The following is a 16,083-nucleotide window of genomic DNA, read 5'->3' as shown; positions in this document are numbered from 1 at the left end:
TCACGAAAAAAAATGCTGTCGTGGCGATGGTATTTGATGTGACTGACGACCCTGGAAAATAACGTGGACGAAAACGGATAACGCAGGCAGGCACACATAGTGTTCGCGCACGGTTGTCGTCAGTGCCCAGGTGCGCCAGCAGAAACAAACGCAGCTTCTCCATCGCCTGCGTGTGGGAACAGCCGGCGGCTCGCCATTGGAGGCCCGGATCCTCTTACAGGATCCGGGCTCCTGCCACCAGCGAACGAGAAAAACAAACAATAACAAAAAGACATTGCAAGTCCCGCAGCCATTTCCGGTACACCGCGAGAAGGTGAGAAAGCGGTGCACACCACCACGGACGGTATACGGCATAATCCGAGCTCCCTTCCTTTTCTCTGGACACGTGAGCGTCCGCCTCGACGTGACAGCAGAAGCGCTGCTGACGCGACTGGTGAGAATCGGCCCGCCGCCGTCTGCCTCAAACTGTCCAACAACGTGTGCCGGCGTAAAAAAAACAAAAAAAAACAGAACGCTAAGCGCAGGTATTCAGAATGACGCCGTTGTGCCTTCGACAGCAATGCTGCTGGAGACAGACCAAACCAACGAAAGGCACTTGCTGCCAGCTTAGCTGCAGGGTTGTAGCGGCTCCCACTCGTTTCATTTGCGCGTAACTATACAAGAGTGCTGGTATAGTCTCACAGCCAATCTAAGACGGGGAAAATGAGGAAGACTCTTGGCACCGTTCCTGCTGTATAGAGGAAGCAAGGAAGTTTGGCAGAAAAGGGATATTTAGGATAAACTGCCACCAGTGCTACTTGGGGAGAAAGAACCTAGAGTTACTACATACTATTGAGCCAGTTAAGTATACGAGTATATTTATAGTTATAGTTAGTATAACTTATGGTTAAGTGCACTACAAAGCCAGTTGCTATCGCTATAGACCCGGATCAGGCTAGCGGTCAGGGGTAGTTGGTTAATTTTGCTTCGAGTGAAAAGGAGCGTAAAAAAAAAAAAACAGGACGGTGGGAAAGGCGATTAAACAGCCGCTGACAATTTGTACCATCTTTGTTTGTTGCGAGTATGTAGACCCACTGCAACCTGGTAGATTAAACGTGCAGCAGAGACAAGTTTGGCCCTCGAAATTATGACTATCGAGCTGGAATATCGCAACAAAATAAAAGCTACCTTGGCTAGGCAACGCTGTGCCTTCGCAAATAGCTGTCTCGAATTTGCAGGATTTGTTTAGCAATATATTGTGCCACTAAAAAGAACTGCACCCCACCTGAAATTGAACCCACTATTAACTAACAGTTCTTATGAAGTCATGAAGGGCTGAATAAAAGTGGGTCTGTTTTGTTCTTATTAGGCCGCGAGTGCCCCTCTCAACAGTGAAGATGTTGAAGATGAATCCTTTTCGGCTGCCCTGCTGGCCCTCCCCCGCAGGGACAGCACGCCATCGAGCTGGGAGGACTGGGAGGTCCCGCTCAAGTCTGCAGACCCGACATCGCAGCTTGCTGCGCTGACTCGGGCTGATGTCCCGACATGACCTACTTGATGCAGTGCGGGACCGCGCAGTGGCCCAGGGACCCAGCATGGTCTAAAACTCACTTGCAGAAATAAGTTTTTCTGTCCATCCGTCCGTCTGTCTGTCTGGTCTGTCATCGCTGCTCATTTCGATATCATGAGAAGGGAACTGAAAAGACTTTTACTCCCTACTATTACTAAGAACCTAGTGAATAATATGAGCAGCATTAGGACCGATTTTTTTTCTTTTTTAAGAGCGCAGATCGTCGTCGACTATTCAAGGGAAACACTTTCTGAGAGAATCTTTCACAACACACCTCACTGCTGAAATGTACTCGTGCCTGCTGCTCAAGTAATCAAACTTTGGTCACCCAGCTCTCATGCAACTTTACAAATTAGGTATGAGACCTTATTAGACCGTTCATCCACGAGACAAGTAACGAAAGGCGCATACCGAACGGCAGAGACACCGGCAGTTGTCATGAGTCTTCCTTTCAGTAGACATACGCAGCGGGGCGATACAGCCAGCCACATTACGTTGCGCCGCCTGCTAAACGTCACGGGCTCAGCCGAAGGCACACAGACGTTGCACGGAGAACCTTCCGTACTTTCGACTGCGAGTCGGCGACTAGAAACACCAGAACTGTTTGTTGTTGTAACTGCAGCGCTTCATAATATACACTTTAATTCATTTTACAGAGCCAGTCGTGAGACCGCCGCGAACGTGAGCTGAATAAGAGCTGGTTCCGCCAACATCGTGACTGGGCATCATGTTCCCGCTCGCTGTCGAGGACACACAGAGCACGCGGAGGCGACAAAGTCCTTGCTGTTGTGCAAACAAAGCTTTTCGCGTTTGAGCCGCTGTGGGCTGCGAAGATGACTCCGGCTGGCTCAGAACGCATAACGGGAAGGACGCCAGTTCTCGGGAGCAATTTGGTGCTGTTATCTTATAAAGCGCAGACAGCGCATGCAGGCTTCACAACTTGGAAGTCACAGCCAGCCAGCGCTTCAATAGATTTTCCAAAACTGCTTAAGCCTGAGACTGCTTTAAGAGTGCTTTGGTAAGTGAGCCTACCTAACAGTTAATATCACCAGTTTTATTTTGTTTTTGTTTTTAGTTCGATAGCATTCGAAGTGTCGCCGCACAAAAACTCCGCCGATGACCGAGATGAAATTCACTGATTGGTCGAGAGAGGCCACTTGACCTTGAGGCATCATGACAACCTGCTTTGATGGGCCACACTGATTGCTCGAGTGAGGTCACGTGACCTTGTGACGTCATCACAACTTGCCAACCGTGGAAGATGCCAACCACCTGGCCCTCAGATTATGAGCAATCTGCCCGAATGTGAAAGCTGCTAGAAATGTGAAATATAATACTATATCGCGTTCCTCTCTTAAGGTGTCTTAAGCGTCCCCATAATTTTTTTTTTCGTTTTACATACTGCCGCCTCAGGAAAGGCGGGAGGTGAACGGTGGTTCTGGTTGTGGAGCTCTTAATATCGCGTTTATAAAGTACCTCCCTGGAAGCTCTCTTAGCCTACATTCGACAGATCCTGCAGTTAATCAGCAGCAGCAACAGCAACGGCAGCAAACCACCAGCGTTACGATGAACTGCAGTAATCGGCGTCCAAATCGCGACAGACGAGCATCTGCCCAAACAGCGCAGCTCGGATAATCCAATTCTCGGCAAATGTGGCGCCTTCGCCTTTCGCTGTGCGCGCGTGGTCGTCATTTTCGATCCGCCAGCGCGCAATGAATTTTCGTCCGCGCAACGGTGGCTCAGCCTCATCCGTCCGCATCCGTTTTCCGCGGCGGCCACAACTAGCCGCAGAACAATCCTCCCTGTCAGGCGGTTCGTCACGCCAGAGAGCGAACACGCGGTGAAGCGTGCTCGTTAAACGAGCGTGACAGCGAGTTAGGTCAACTGTTAGCCACGCTGATATTCGAATCCGGTTAGGCCTGACAGCATGCTGAGTGACGCAAATTTCATTCCAAAGCGGCGGCAAGTTCGATGTATGCCAACTAACTGTTAACGTCGCCGCTGCGATGTGTACGGTGGTAGGCACGTAGCCAGAACTTTTTTTTTCGGGAGGGGCCCCAAGAAAACTTTTCTGCACAAGAGGGGGAGGGGCGGGGGGGGGTGGGCAGGGTCTTAGCGGTGCATGCTCAAAAAGAAATTTATAATAGAGCTGGTGGAAAGGGGAGGGTGGGCGAGCCCTCCCCCTCCTCTTTGATACGTGCCTGCACGGTGGAATATATCGTCGAATGGAGCCAACATAAAGGCACTGAAGGATGTTTTTGCTCCACCGGTGCTATATACATACACAGGAGAGGAATGGGCTAGCTCAACAGTCGTTCAGCCGACTAAATAAATATAACTGTATTTTAAAGAAATAGATTGTCGATGATAAACGGGAGCAGAATGCCACTGGAAACGACTTCAGTTCTTCTAATTTTTTTTTTGTCATAAATTGACGAACGTCACGAAACCTCGAAATTTTGAAATTTTCATTTCATAATTCTGCGGCTCTTTGACAAAGACAAAATATCACAATTCAACAAAGTAAGCACTTTGAGTGAGAACACAAGAAGCATCCTGCTACGCTGCTAGGCTGCTATGCTGGTGAACGTAAGATGGCTTGGGGATTCTAAGAATTGTTTACACTTGTTCTTACCGCAAAATAACTTAGAATACATCATGGGCGCTTCATTCCTATTGGCACGGAGAGTGCGGCATGTTTCAAAGTAACGGTTCTTCGACTGCTATACGTAGTTACTTCAAGCAAAACGCGCAAGGATGAAAAAATCGTGCTCTCAAACGTTTGCGTATAAATATGGAAACGCTTGTAGCCTGAGCATGCACTATATTTACAACGTTTGTTTATTCAGACACACGATGTCTTTCCGTGGATTCTTGAAAGCACGTTTCTCGATAATCCTTGGGTATACTACAGCCGGATGCAACTCAAGAACGAAGCGGCTCTTCCCCGTCAAATGACCGGTTTCCAGCCAATGGCGCCGGCCGATCCTCTTGAACCTGTTACCGTGACAATGCAGGGAGAGGACTATCTCCTTTCATGCGTCACTCGCTGCATTGTTACGCTGGCAGGTTCATGAGAATCGGCCGACGCCATTGGCTGGAAAGGGGTCCTTTGATGGGGAAGAGCCGCTTCGTTCTGGAGTTGTATCCGACTATAATACATGCCGGCCTAAACTAGGCGATGTAAGCGATGAGAAGAATTCACAGAAATGTTCAGCTCGGCCCCCATCGTGGTTGTCACTCAACACATTAGAAGCATTCACTCAGTACTTACGCAAGTACTTACTCAAGCAGTCATTCAGCACTTTGTGTACACATATCATAAAGATAAAAGCGAAATCAAGAGTCCATTTGTGTCGACTACAAATCTGACGAGTGCGTTTCGGTAAAACAATGGCGCGCGATAAGGAATAAGTGCCCTTCACAACGGTTTTGTCATCAAACCCATTTCAGGTCAAACGCCGTAGCTGTAATCGGTTTTTCCCCGAGTGCCGTAAAGATTTATGGCGCTATATATGGCGCCTCTTACAAATCACCTTTAGTGCGCATTCGGTGATCCGTTATACAAAAGAAAACACGGCTGCTTCTCGCAAACTATCCGAAGAACGCCGGAATCTTGGTGTTCCTTTCCGAACAATACAGCTCTGGTTGCATACGCGCTCCAGACCTGGTGGTTGCGCGAAACACACTTGCGCTCGTCCCGTACCCTGTCTGGTGTGTTTCGCGCAACCACCAGGTCTGAAGTGCTGCACCAACTAGCCCGACAAAAACGTTCTACATTGGCATACGTGCCCCACATATACTACGCTCCATCCGTGTGACGATGCCACAACTGCCGTGCTTGCTTGCTTAACCTTTCAGGCAATCAACAGCACCGTCTTTTTTTTTGGGTTCCGCAACCTCTACTCACGGTTATCGCTAAAGGAATATGCGGCACTTATTACAAAATACCCTTGTAGATGCATCTCTTTTTCCTGTAGGTGTTACAACTTACAAGCTTACAAGCCAAAGAGCGCCATCACACAACGGTGTATTCGCCTACTCAATGCAAGGTCAAAGACCCATTTCCCAAGCATTTCACCCCAAAGAAGCCGAGCACCACACCAGGGGGAAGCTTGCACCGATCGTATATCCGGTGGGTACCCAGCGGCAAAGGGGATCGAACCCCGCACCTCCTGCTTGGAAGCAAACAGTGTTTTTTTACATCAAAGTTAGGAAAGTGCGCGCAGAAAATGTTGTGAATGAGAAGATGACCCGTCTTCCGACATCTTTTTTTTTTCGTGCATAAATCAAGAAGTCGGATATTTGCGAACCAAATTATTCTTCTCCAAGTGTTTTTATCCAGAGTCGGTCCGCTAACAAGTTTGCGGAAAACGAGGGGTGAGAGGAGGGAAGATTATCGTTTCAAGCGCCCTCTTTTGTCAGCATTTTGACCATTGTTAAAACAGTGCATGTTTGCAAACAAAAACAAAAAAAGCGTGGTGCAGTGTACGCCCGGTCCTGTGTCCCCTCTCGTTTCCGTCCAAGTTGTAATTGACGTATGCCAATGTGAAATCAGTGCTTGAGTCGGCCTTTGCTGTATTTGCACGGGAGACTTTCTCCGGACGTCTTTGTACTCAACGGCCGCGAACAAATGACTCCGCGATGAAAACTGAAAACTGCCCAAAAAGGACGACGAACAGTTCTCACCGCAGCCAGGTACCTTTCATATCGCGGTGACCGAAAATACAAAGTTGTTTCTTGTGCAGTCGTGTCGCATTAGGATACCTTTTCTCGAGTCCTAAAAACTAACGCAGTAACGAAACCACCCTTCCGCCTCCAGCGTCTCCATCATACGGAGAAGCCACTAGCTTCGAAATCGCCACGTGAAAAAGCCTTTTAGTCACATTTATAGGTTTTCTTGCTTTTATTTACTGCCAAGCAAAAATTTCCAACACTCTTCCCGACAGCGGCTGCTGCGTTTTTATGGAGGCAAAAGGCTAAGGCGCCCGTACCCGGGTTCGAACCCGACCGCGGCGCGGCTGCGATTTGATGGTGGCGGAACGCTAAGACGCCCGTGTGCTCTGCGATGTCAGTGAACGTTAAAGATCCCCAGGTGGTCGAAATTATTCCGGAGCCCTCCACTACGGTACCTCTTCCTTCCTTTCTTCTTTCACTCCCTCCTTTATCCCTTCCCTTACGGCGCGGTTCAGGTGTCCAACGATATATGAGACAGATACTGCGCCATTTCCTTTCCCCAAAAACCAATTATTATTATTATTCTGTAAAGCCAATGCGCCTTGCAAGTATTTATAACGTAACAATCGCGTCTACGTCACCCCGTTTCAAATTCGAATGCCCCGCCGCGGTGGCTCAGTGGTTAGGGCGCTCGACTACTGATCCGGAGTTCCCGGGTTCGAACCCGACCGCGGCGGCTGCGTTTTTATGGAGGAAAAACGCTAAGGCGCCCGTGTGCTGTGCGATGTCAGTGCACGTTAAAGATCCCCAGGTGGTCGAAATTATTCCGGAGCCCTCCACTACGGCACCTCTCTCTTCCTTTCTTCTTTCATTCCCTCCTTTACCCTTCCCTTACGGCGCGGTTCAGGTATCCAACGATATATGAGACAGATACTGCGCCATTTCCTTTCCCCCCAAAACCAATTATTATTATTAACTCTCTGAATAATTTTGAATTCCGCATCATTCCGGATAAGGTGGTGCGGACCGACGCTCTCAATGTCGCGGCAATGCATTCGCCCGCATGAATCCTCCTCGACTGCGCCAATAACGTAACGTCAAGCAGCATTACGTAACATGCCGTCGTCCTCCTCCGTTCCAAGCCGTTACTCTTCAACGGCCGTTATTCTTTGTCGGCTCGTTGCACATAATAATAAACAACAAAAAAAAAGGAGACCGCGGTCCGGCTCACCCGAAGGTCGCGGCTTCCGTGAGCTCTTGCCCTTGTCCGAATTGGAGGCCTTCCGGATCCCTGCGGCGACTATTCGCGGCTGCCCATCTCCGGCGCCCATGGTGCGGATACTTTGCCGTTCGAGTGGCAGCGCGTATGTTAACGGGACGAAAAAGCGGTGTTGCGCTGCACTGCCACCTGAGCGTTGCCGGACGAAAGACGCTCATCCGCTCGAGGCGTCAGGGTTACAATGAGCCATCTAAACAACGAACCGGGGTGTATATATAAAGCCGCAGCGATCTTGATCAGACAACACCACCTGACCGGAGTCACTAGGCGCGCGGTCACTAGGCGCGCGTCATTTCGCGCAAAGCGCTCGAGAAGCGCACATTCGCCTCTCAGTGGGCCTCGCGTGTACTGCGTCATGAGACTAGTTTTCGCCGCGTGTAGCGTCACACCTCCTCTCTCAAAAGTGATCGCGAAGCGGTCGCCTCTCACTCTCCCCCTCCTTTCAAACCTTTCTCACCCGGGGGAGGGAGGGGAGGGGGGACTTTTTTTTTCTCCCGCTCCGTAAATCCCTCGACAGTGGTTTGCATGCATGCGCAGGGGAGATCACCTTACCCTCCAAATAGCCGAGATGCTTTACCCGAAATAGAGCTCTGAAGGAGCAGGGCGCAGAGAAAGAAAAGAGATCGATAACGTGCCCTCCTTCTTGATTTAAGTAACCGTAAGGATAAAAATTGTGCCGAAAAAGACGCAGGTTAAGGGAGGGCGCGAATTTTAAAATGGTTTTCGAAGATTGACTGTAAAGTAGTCGTAACAAAAAAGTACAGCCATAAAATTTCCTGTCAATCTCCGAAATGCATGTAGCTTGCATTAGAGTTCAAAACTGGATTAAAAGTTTTGTTTAGTGTTTTTTTATTTAACCTTTTTCTTAAAATGGACCGGGTGCACAACCATGAAATTCTGTGTGAGAGTAGTAACAGTTTTGTTACACCGACAGGACAAAAATGATGGGCTTATTAATTTCATTACATTAGTCAGTTACATTGACTAATTGTATTGAATCGCATTGCAATTACGCCAGTCAAGATACATAACGAAATGCACCGCAATGCATCAAATGCACCAAGAGTTGTACGCACACAAAAAAAGAAAAAATCTAAAAGTAGCAGTAAGGAACGTAAAAGATAGATACCTGCTGACCTAACCCAATAGAGCACAACACAGCGTCTTCGTAAGCAGCGGGGTGGGGTGCCACATCCCCGTCAGCTGCCTGCGTCGCGAATGTGAAGTTTAATAAACAAAGCCAAAGCGAGGAAGAAGACATTGCATTCATTAAAAATATTAACAGGTCTCAAAACACGCACGCACGCACACACACGCACACACACGCACGCACAAAACGCATCGCCATGCGCTGTGCACTGGCTGCAGACGCTGCTGAAAGTTGTCCGACATCTCACATCGTTGGAGACTATTTGAGGTTTTTCTACTCTGATTTTCCTAAAGCATACCTGGGAACAACCAGACTCGTATAACTTGTCTCCCTGCTTTCGCGACGTTGTAACGGGTAACGGATAAGAGTAAAAGCAAACTTCCACTTAGATCCGGGAGCTCTGCCCGCACAGCACGTGACTCAAGATCAAGAAACCGACGAAAGCAAAAAAACCGCAATCTCTTCTGCCCTTTCCTTAACAGACGTTTACCTATGCGTACAATGCGCAACCTCCCTGCGATATGTACGCCTTTGTTCAAGCGTGCTCACATGAACATGCGGTATACTCAAAGCGCGGCCAGCACGAATATTTCTCTTTGCCCCACACTACTTCGTCACACTGTACTTACAACCCAAACCGCTAAACTATACCACCACCATAGTTTCCGTGAAACGATAGCTGCCACGCCATGTGATACTGCTCAGTGTGTGTAAGCTGACTAGCCTGGTGCTGTGTCAAGTGACGGAGACGCGTTTTGGGTCCTCGCGCTAACAGTTAGAGAGAGGCGCTCGTGATTAAAATAGCGCGAAGGACACGACGCTGTTCTCGCCGAAAACGCAGCCTTCATAAGCTAGAAAATTCCAAAACATGAAATATAAGTGTCGCTACCACAGGCCGTTTAGCAAGCATACTGCAGTGCATCTAGTGTGTCTTATTTGGGGCACGGATCATTGAGGCTAGCCTACATCGTCATTCAGTTCAGATCTGTGATCACGGAGTCATTTTCAATCATGAAGTCACGAGCTTGAATCGAGTGGCGGAGCCAGAAAGACAGTCGATTTTTGCTGAGAGCGAAAACTGGACGGAGTTTACCTACGCGTCAATTCGAGACGTGCATGGGTTGTCTTTTTATTGCGATATCATCAGGAGTGCAATAAAGCCGAAGTCTTACACAGGCGCCAACGCCACCTGTCTCCTGCCAACCGTGGCAGGTGAAGAGGAGGAAATCCCCTTCACTAGTAAGGAGACGAGGGGGAGGCCGAACAAATAATGACTCGGCAAAAATGGGTAAAAGAAGCTTTTACAAGTAGAAATGGGATAAGAAGCAGACATCAAGCTCGCTGATTACCACTGACAAAAAAAGAAAAATAAGCAGTTAACGTTGCGCGCTCGTGGTGTCTCCTTCTTTTGCGTCCTGTCCTTGGTGCTGTACTAATCATGAACGTTAACCAACAAGCTCAATAGGCTACACTTTTGCAATCAGAGGCGCCGTTTGACGCCAGCGCCGGAATTCCCCGCTGATGTTACACAACGCCACCATAAGGCAACACGGATTACCCATGCATACTAAGAAGGTATGAAAATATGCAAACACCTCTTTACAGCCCGCAACGATGACGACACAGTGCGAAAACGCCTCGGCCTATTCTAGGAGCCTTTATTAAATCTGAAATATTGCGTGAATTTATTTAAACGAAGAAATGCGTTCAACGCATTAAAAAAGAAACCGCTGCAGGTTATTTCATTTGTGGACCAAGTATTCATTAGCATCTAGATTAGCGCAATCATTCGGCTACAGGGAATAGCTGCTTTCTCAGATGCTTCACGCCATCTCTGCGTCCGCAGTTCGAGGCAACATTTTCCTGTTAGGCCCCAATATCACCTAGATATATAATAAAAGAAAACTGGGGGGCAATCAATTGGATAGATGCGTAGGAAATACGGTTGCATTTCTTTTTTTTTACCCGTCAATCTATTCCAATTCTGACTGTAGCCGCCGCGGTGGCTCAGTGGCTATGGCGCTCGGCTGCTGACCCGAGAGGCGCGGGTTCAATCCTGGCCTCGGTGGTCGTATTTCGATGGAGGCGAAATGTTACAGGCCCGCGTGTTATGCGATTTCAGTGCACTTTGAAGAATTCCAGGTAGTCGAAATTATCCGGAGCCCTCCACTATGACGTCCCTCATAGCCTTAGTCGCTTTGTATAGTAAAACCCATAAAACTAAACCAAACCAATTCTGATTGTATTCCGATGCTATTCCAATTCCGATTCTACTCTCATCCCATTTCTACTTGTAAAAGCTTATTTTACCCATTTTTGCCGAGTCATTCTTAGTCCGGCCTCCCCCTCGTCTCCTTAGTAGTTCAGGGATTTCCTTTTCTTCACTTGCCACGGTTGGCAGGTGACAGGTGGTGCTGGCGCCTGTGTAGGACTTCGGCTTTATTGCACTCCTGACGATATCGCAATAAAAAGACAGCCCATGCATGTCTGGAAGGGACGCTGAGGTAAGCTCCGTCCAATTTTCGCTCTCAGTAAAAATCGACTGTCTTTCTGGCTGCGTTCATGGTTGTCCGGCTGCAAAAGGGGAGATTATTGCCGAGAAAGTTACATTTGAAAATTTCCCCACCACTCGATTCAAGCTCGTGACGTCAGGATCGAAAATGACTCCGTGCTCACAGCTTTAAACCGAACGACGATGTAGGCTAGCCTCAAGGATCCGTGCAAGAAATATGAGACACTAGATGCAACGCAATATGCTTGCTAAACGGCCTGTGGTGGCGACGCTTATATTTCATGTTTTGGAATTTTCTAGCTTATGAAGGCTGCGTATTCAGCGAAAGCAGCGTCTTTGTCATTAGAAGGCGCTAATCCAGCGCTACAGGCCCACTTCAATTTGTATTCAGGGTTGCTTTAGACGTGTGCATGTTGTATATATGGCCACATATAGTATAACGCACTCTGTATATATATACATGGCCCGCATATGGCTAAGTACGAGGATAAAGTATAAATTATCCATGGTGTACAGGTGAGTTTGAATGAATAGGAATAAGTGATCGAGGAAAAAGATAGCCTTGATAGAATAGAGGATTTTATAAGGAGGTATGTGGGAATGGCATTCTTAGCACCACTTGCAACCTCCGCTACACCTTCGCAACTACGTATTTTAATGCGATAGCATTAAAGGCCCAGTTACGCAGAAAGTCCGTCGTCGGCGCTGTGAGCGATAAATAGGGCGACGTAGGGTAGTCCAAGCAGCAACCCTCGGGGAGCAGCCTAGGTGGGCAACCTAGGTCACATGACCTTGTGAGATCATCATAACCTGCACACTGGATTGGAGAAAAGTAACCACCGTGGCAGGTGGCAGCTAAATTAATGGTTGGTCGCGAGAGTTTGCTCAGAAGAGCAACATGGATCGCACATACAGAGCAACATGGATCGCACATACAGAGCAACATGGATCGCACATACCCTACCGGTGGCTGACATAGAAACTGGCGCATCGCTTAACCGCTGCGCCACTGCACTGGTAGTGGTATGACGACTCCGAGGGACATATGAATGCAAAGTTGAGAATGACCAATTCCGCATATATGGAATAAATTATCTTCTCCGTGATGAAAGGTTCTTGATGATCCGAAGACGCAATAACTTGCACCGGAGTTGCGCCCCGTCCGAGACCGTGATAAGAAGATTTGACGACGTATTGTAGGGAGCGACACTTTATAAGGAATCAAAGAGATTAACTGAAGTTTATGTACATAACTTAAAATATTTACAGCAAGGTACGGCAAAAAAAGATACATGGATCTGGCTAGATAGGCATAGTCGAAGATGTACAGCTCAAGCCATATATCTCAGAACCACCGACTGGACTCCCGGGCTCAGTTTTAAAGCCTCGAGGTCCAGCCCCCACTAGAATCACATCCACGCGTCCACATGATGGGTTTCTTGCTGCATGCAGCACCCCGTTCAACTCTGCAAGTAACTCCCCGCCCAAAACATACATGCAAGCAAAATAGCGTCAAGCCAGCTACACTCACCCCCCCCCCCCCCCCCAACCTTGACAGCGTACGCGAAGGGGGAAAGAGAAACAAACGCCAGGGCACCGTCGAATCTCCCTTTCATCCCGAGTCGCCTACGCAGCGCAATCGCACCCGGCCTTCTCAACGCTAAGGTTAAACGGGCAGCACCGTCTCCATGCGTCCTTCCCGGTAGAGGTCCCTCTTCCCGGCCATTCCGTTTTCCCGAAAACTCCTCATGTCGGTGACCTCTGCCCCAGCGGGTCGGCGCCTGGGAAGGGGTTCCAAAACTTGCCGCTTGTTTCGTCGACAAAACGACCCATACATCGTACCCCGTTACCGCGAGTACATTTCCTTTGTCATATCCGGGCCTGGCCGGCCGAGCCCCTACGCTGCCTCTTGACGCACCCGAGGACATTGCCAATCTGCAAACAAAGTCCGTGCTAAAGCTAACCTGCCGCCGGTGCTCGCGATGCGACGTCGCCACTCAATCCGCTATGAACCAACGGTTTAAAAAAAAAAATATTGCTACACTTTGCTGGAATGAAACTAAAACAATCATGTTACCAAATGCCTACGGAGCAAGCGGGTGTCGTTCATTCCATTCTGGCTGACTTTGTCCGAATTCCACTTTCAAGTTCGGTACACTATATGTGGAGTACGTACCGACGTCACAGTGGCGGCCATTTTGTGGCACATGTAGAATGGCGAAAGACTGCAAGCATATGTAATCGTATTGTCGCCACCTGCTCCGGTCTGTATACTGCTGAAGCTGCACGCTGTACCCCAAAATGGCGTCCGCGAAGTCACACGGATACGTCGGCGAGCTTCACTGCGAAAGTGGCACGCCCTTCGTGTTCTGAAGAACGCAAGCGAAATCGAAAAGTTTAGTGGCAAGAGCGGGCGCGCTTTACGCAATTCGCCCAAGACTGCTGTCCCGCCCTGTACCCGCCATCCCTGTCTAAGCGTTTACGTGCGGACACGGCGCGGCTAAGCCTTGTACAGCAGCATTCCATGTCGGCGCTTTCCTCGCAGCATTTTCCCAGTAAGGTTGCATCCTTTCAGCGATCGCGCGATTCGGTTGGGTTTTTCGTTTGGACGCTCTCGGGCTTTCTGCTCTCTACAACATTCCGCGTGATTCGATCAGCTCAAGAGTTACTGAATAGTAATTCGAAACGTGTCACGTGACTCGTATGGGCGCGCGTTTGGGGCGATCGCCAACAACAATAATAATCGCTAACCTAACGTGAGCAGGGAAACCCTATGCGTGCATGCATGCGCGTACGTGCGCGCATAAAAATATCAGAAACCAAATTAGCTCTGTCGCATTTCGACACATAGAAAGGGGGAGGGGGGATGTGAAGCAGCAACAACGCTACGTGCAGTTCTTCAGCAAGTGCGCGGCACCAACGTCACAACCCGTTCTTTCGTCTGTGAACTGCGTCGAGGTTTCGGTGAAGAAAAATATACATCCCGTCCGGAACGAGTTTTATTCCCGCCTACGCGTCGCCTTCGATAGAATTTCCTTCTCTTTGCGATCCACCGACGCCAATCGAAGACACAAAAAACGAGTCTTGACGTTGACGCCGTGCCCTTGCTGAATCATTAACGCAGCGTTTCGCCTGCCGATCATTCAAATTATGACTCGTTCGCTACCACAGCGCTACCTAAAACAGGGGCGGCCAGTCTTCCGGCGTTAATTCTTCGCCCGCAAACTCATTACGCCCGCACAAACTAATTACGCCCTTTAGGCTATAGCAGTCGAGTGGCGCTACCCACACGCCCAATGTATTCGGAAAGTGCGTACCGTAGCTCTGTGATGCCGTCAGTTATCAATTATTATTATTATTATTATTATTATTATTATTATTATTATTATTATTATTATTATTATTATTATTATTATTATTATTATTATTATTTGCAGCCGAAACTTTCGAACGCGAGTTAAGCCTGGACTCCATGTGCGCGAAAGAGCGAGCGACGCGACAAGGCGACACGGCGACGCTCGCTCCGTCGCTCGCGGGCAACCTCCATGCAAGCGAAGGCGGCAGGCGACGCGAACCCGCGACGTGCGCAGCGGACTCCGTGCTTTGCGCACTCAAGCTTAGAAACACGCCCGTAACCTGTTCTCTATCTTAAAATTTTGTGAGTGGGCCTCATCATCAGGGCCAAAGGAATATTTCCTCTACGGCAGCGGTGTAGCGGCAGTGGAGATAACCAACAGCGTGCTTACGGAGACGAAGTCACATCACGGGTTCACGGGGGAGGTGTGCTTTCGTTTGGTGCCTGTGCACTCCGGCTTAGTAAAAACACTCCCATAAACTGTCAGCGCAATCTGACTGTACGTGAGTAAACTATAATTTACCAGTGAGAATGCGCGCCGCGAGTGTTTCTGCACAGTTGGAGCGCAGCGGCACGGTGGATCGAGCGCCGGTACCCGCGGCTCGACACGCATGCAGTACGCCCGCTCGCGTAGCCCGCTCCAAATGCTGTTAGCCCTCCGCACACAACAAGTAGATTTTTTTTATTTAAATCATGCTGGTCTGCCTCTCAACTACAAAACCAAATATTTTCTCGACGGTGGCGATGACCAAGACGACGGGCGGGTTTCGTGAGATGTACCCGTGAGAAACCGTGGGCAAACCGGAAGCGGCTTTGTGGGGCTCTGATTGGCCAGTCGCGTGGGGGACTTCCGGGCGACGACCGGAATTTTCTGTGGGTCTCGAGCGACACGGCAAGCGACACTTGCATTTTGCTTCTCGCGACGGCGTCGCTCGTCGTTTGCCACCGTCGCCTTCGCGTGAGTTATCGCGTACATGGAGTCCAGGCTTTAGACTCGCGGAAAAAATAACGTCTTCATGGCTAACTGCCAGTTAGCTGTACCTAGAAAACTATCAAGTCGAGACGCATAGCAGGCGAAAAAAATTGGTTGCTTGGTTTTTTTGGGGGGAAAGGAAATGGCGCAGTATTTGTCTCACATATCGGCGGACACCTGAACCGCGCCGGAAGGGAAGGGATAAAGGAGGGAGTGAAAGAAGAAAAAAAAAAAGAGGTGTCCGTAGTGGAACGCTCCGGAATAATTTCGATCGCCTGAGAATCGTTAACGTGCACTGACATCGCAGAGCACACGGGCGTCTTAGCGTTCCGCCACCATCAAATCGCAGCCGCGCCACGGTCGGGTTCGAACCCGGGTACGGGCGCCTTAGCGTTTCGCCTCCATCGAGGAGGAGGAGGATAAACTTTATTTTCGTCGGCCAAGGTAGCAGTTGGTGTGGGGTTATAGCCCCATGAAGTGGCCATGAGCCAGTGGCGATCGGCGACTTCTAGGGCTCTTGTCAAAACCCGGATCTGTGTGTCCGAGTCAGAACTGAGCAATGCGGCCTCCCACTGGTCTGGATTCGAG

General features: G+C 49.2%; 1 protein-coding gene across 5 annotated transcripts in view; it reads right to left on the bottom strand.

Annotated features, from left to right (window-relative positions):
* LOC144128887 (fatty acyl-CoA reductase 1-like) overlaps positions 1-16,083 on the bottom strand; it is a 57,615-nt gene that overhangs the window by 40,944 nt on the left and 588 nt on the right. The window contains exon 2 of one of the 5 annotated variants that reach the window (XM_077662665.1): positions 8,635-8,712. The exons of 2 other annotated variants lie outside the window; for them this stretch is intronic. Coding sequence is in view for 1 of the 3 variants with exons in the window: in XM_077662662.1 (XP_077518788.1) it covers positions 7,458-7,557 (100 nt within the window). In the remaining 2 variants the exon portion in view is untranslated. Of the gene's footprint in view, positions 1-1,960; positions 2,099-7,457; positions 7,858-8,634; positions 8,713-16,083 lie in introns of those variants that run through there. 2 more of the 5 variants (XM_077662662.1, XM_077662666.1) reach the window with 2 other exon arrangements.

The sequence above is a fragment of the Amblyomma americanum genome, chromosome 4 (assembly GCF_052857255.1).
Source record: "Amblyomma americanum isolate KBUSLIRL-KWMA chromosome 4, ASM5285725v1, whole genome shotgun sequence".
Classification (NCBI taxonomy): Eukaryota; Metazoa; Arthropoda; class Arachnida; order Ixodida; family Ixodidae; genus Amblyomma; species Amblyomma americanum.
The sequence above is the reverse complement of the archived record's forward strand: the minus strand, read 5'-3'. Positions and strand labels throughout refer to the sequence as shown.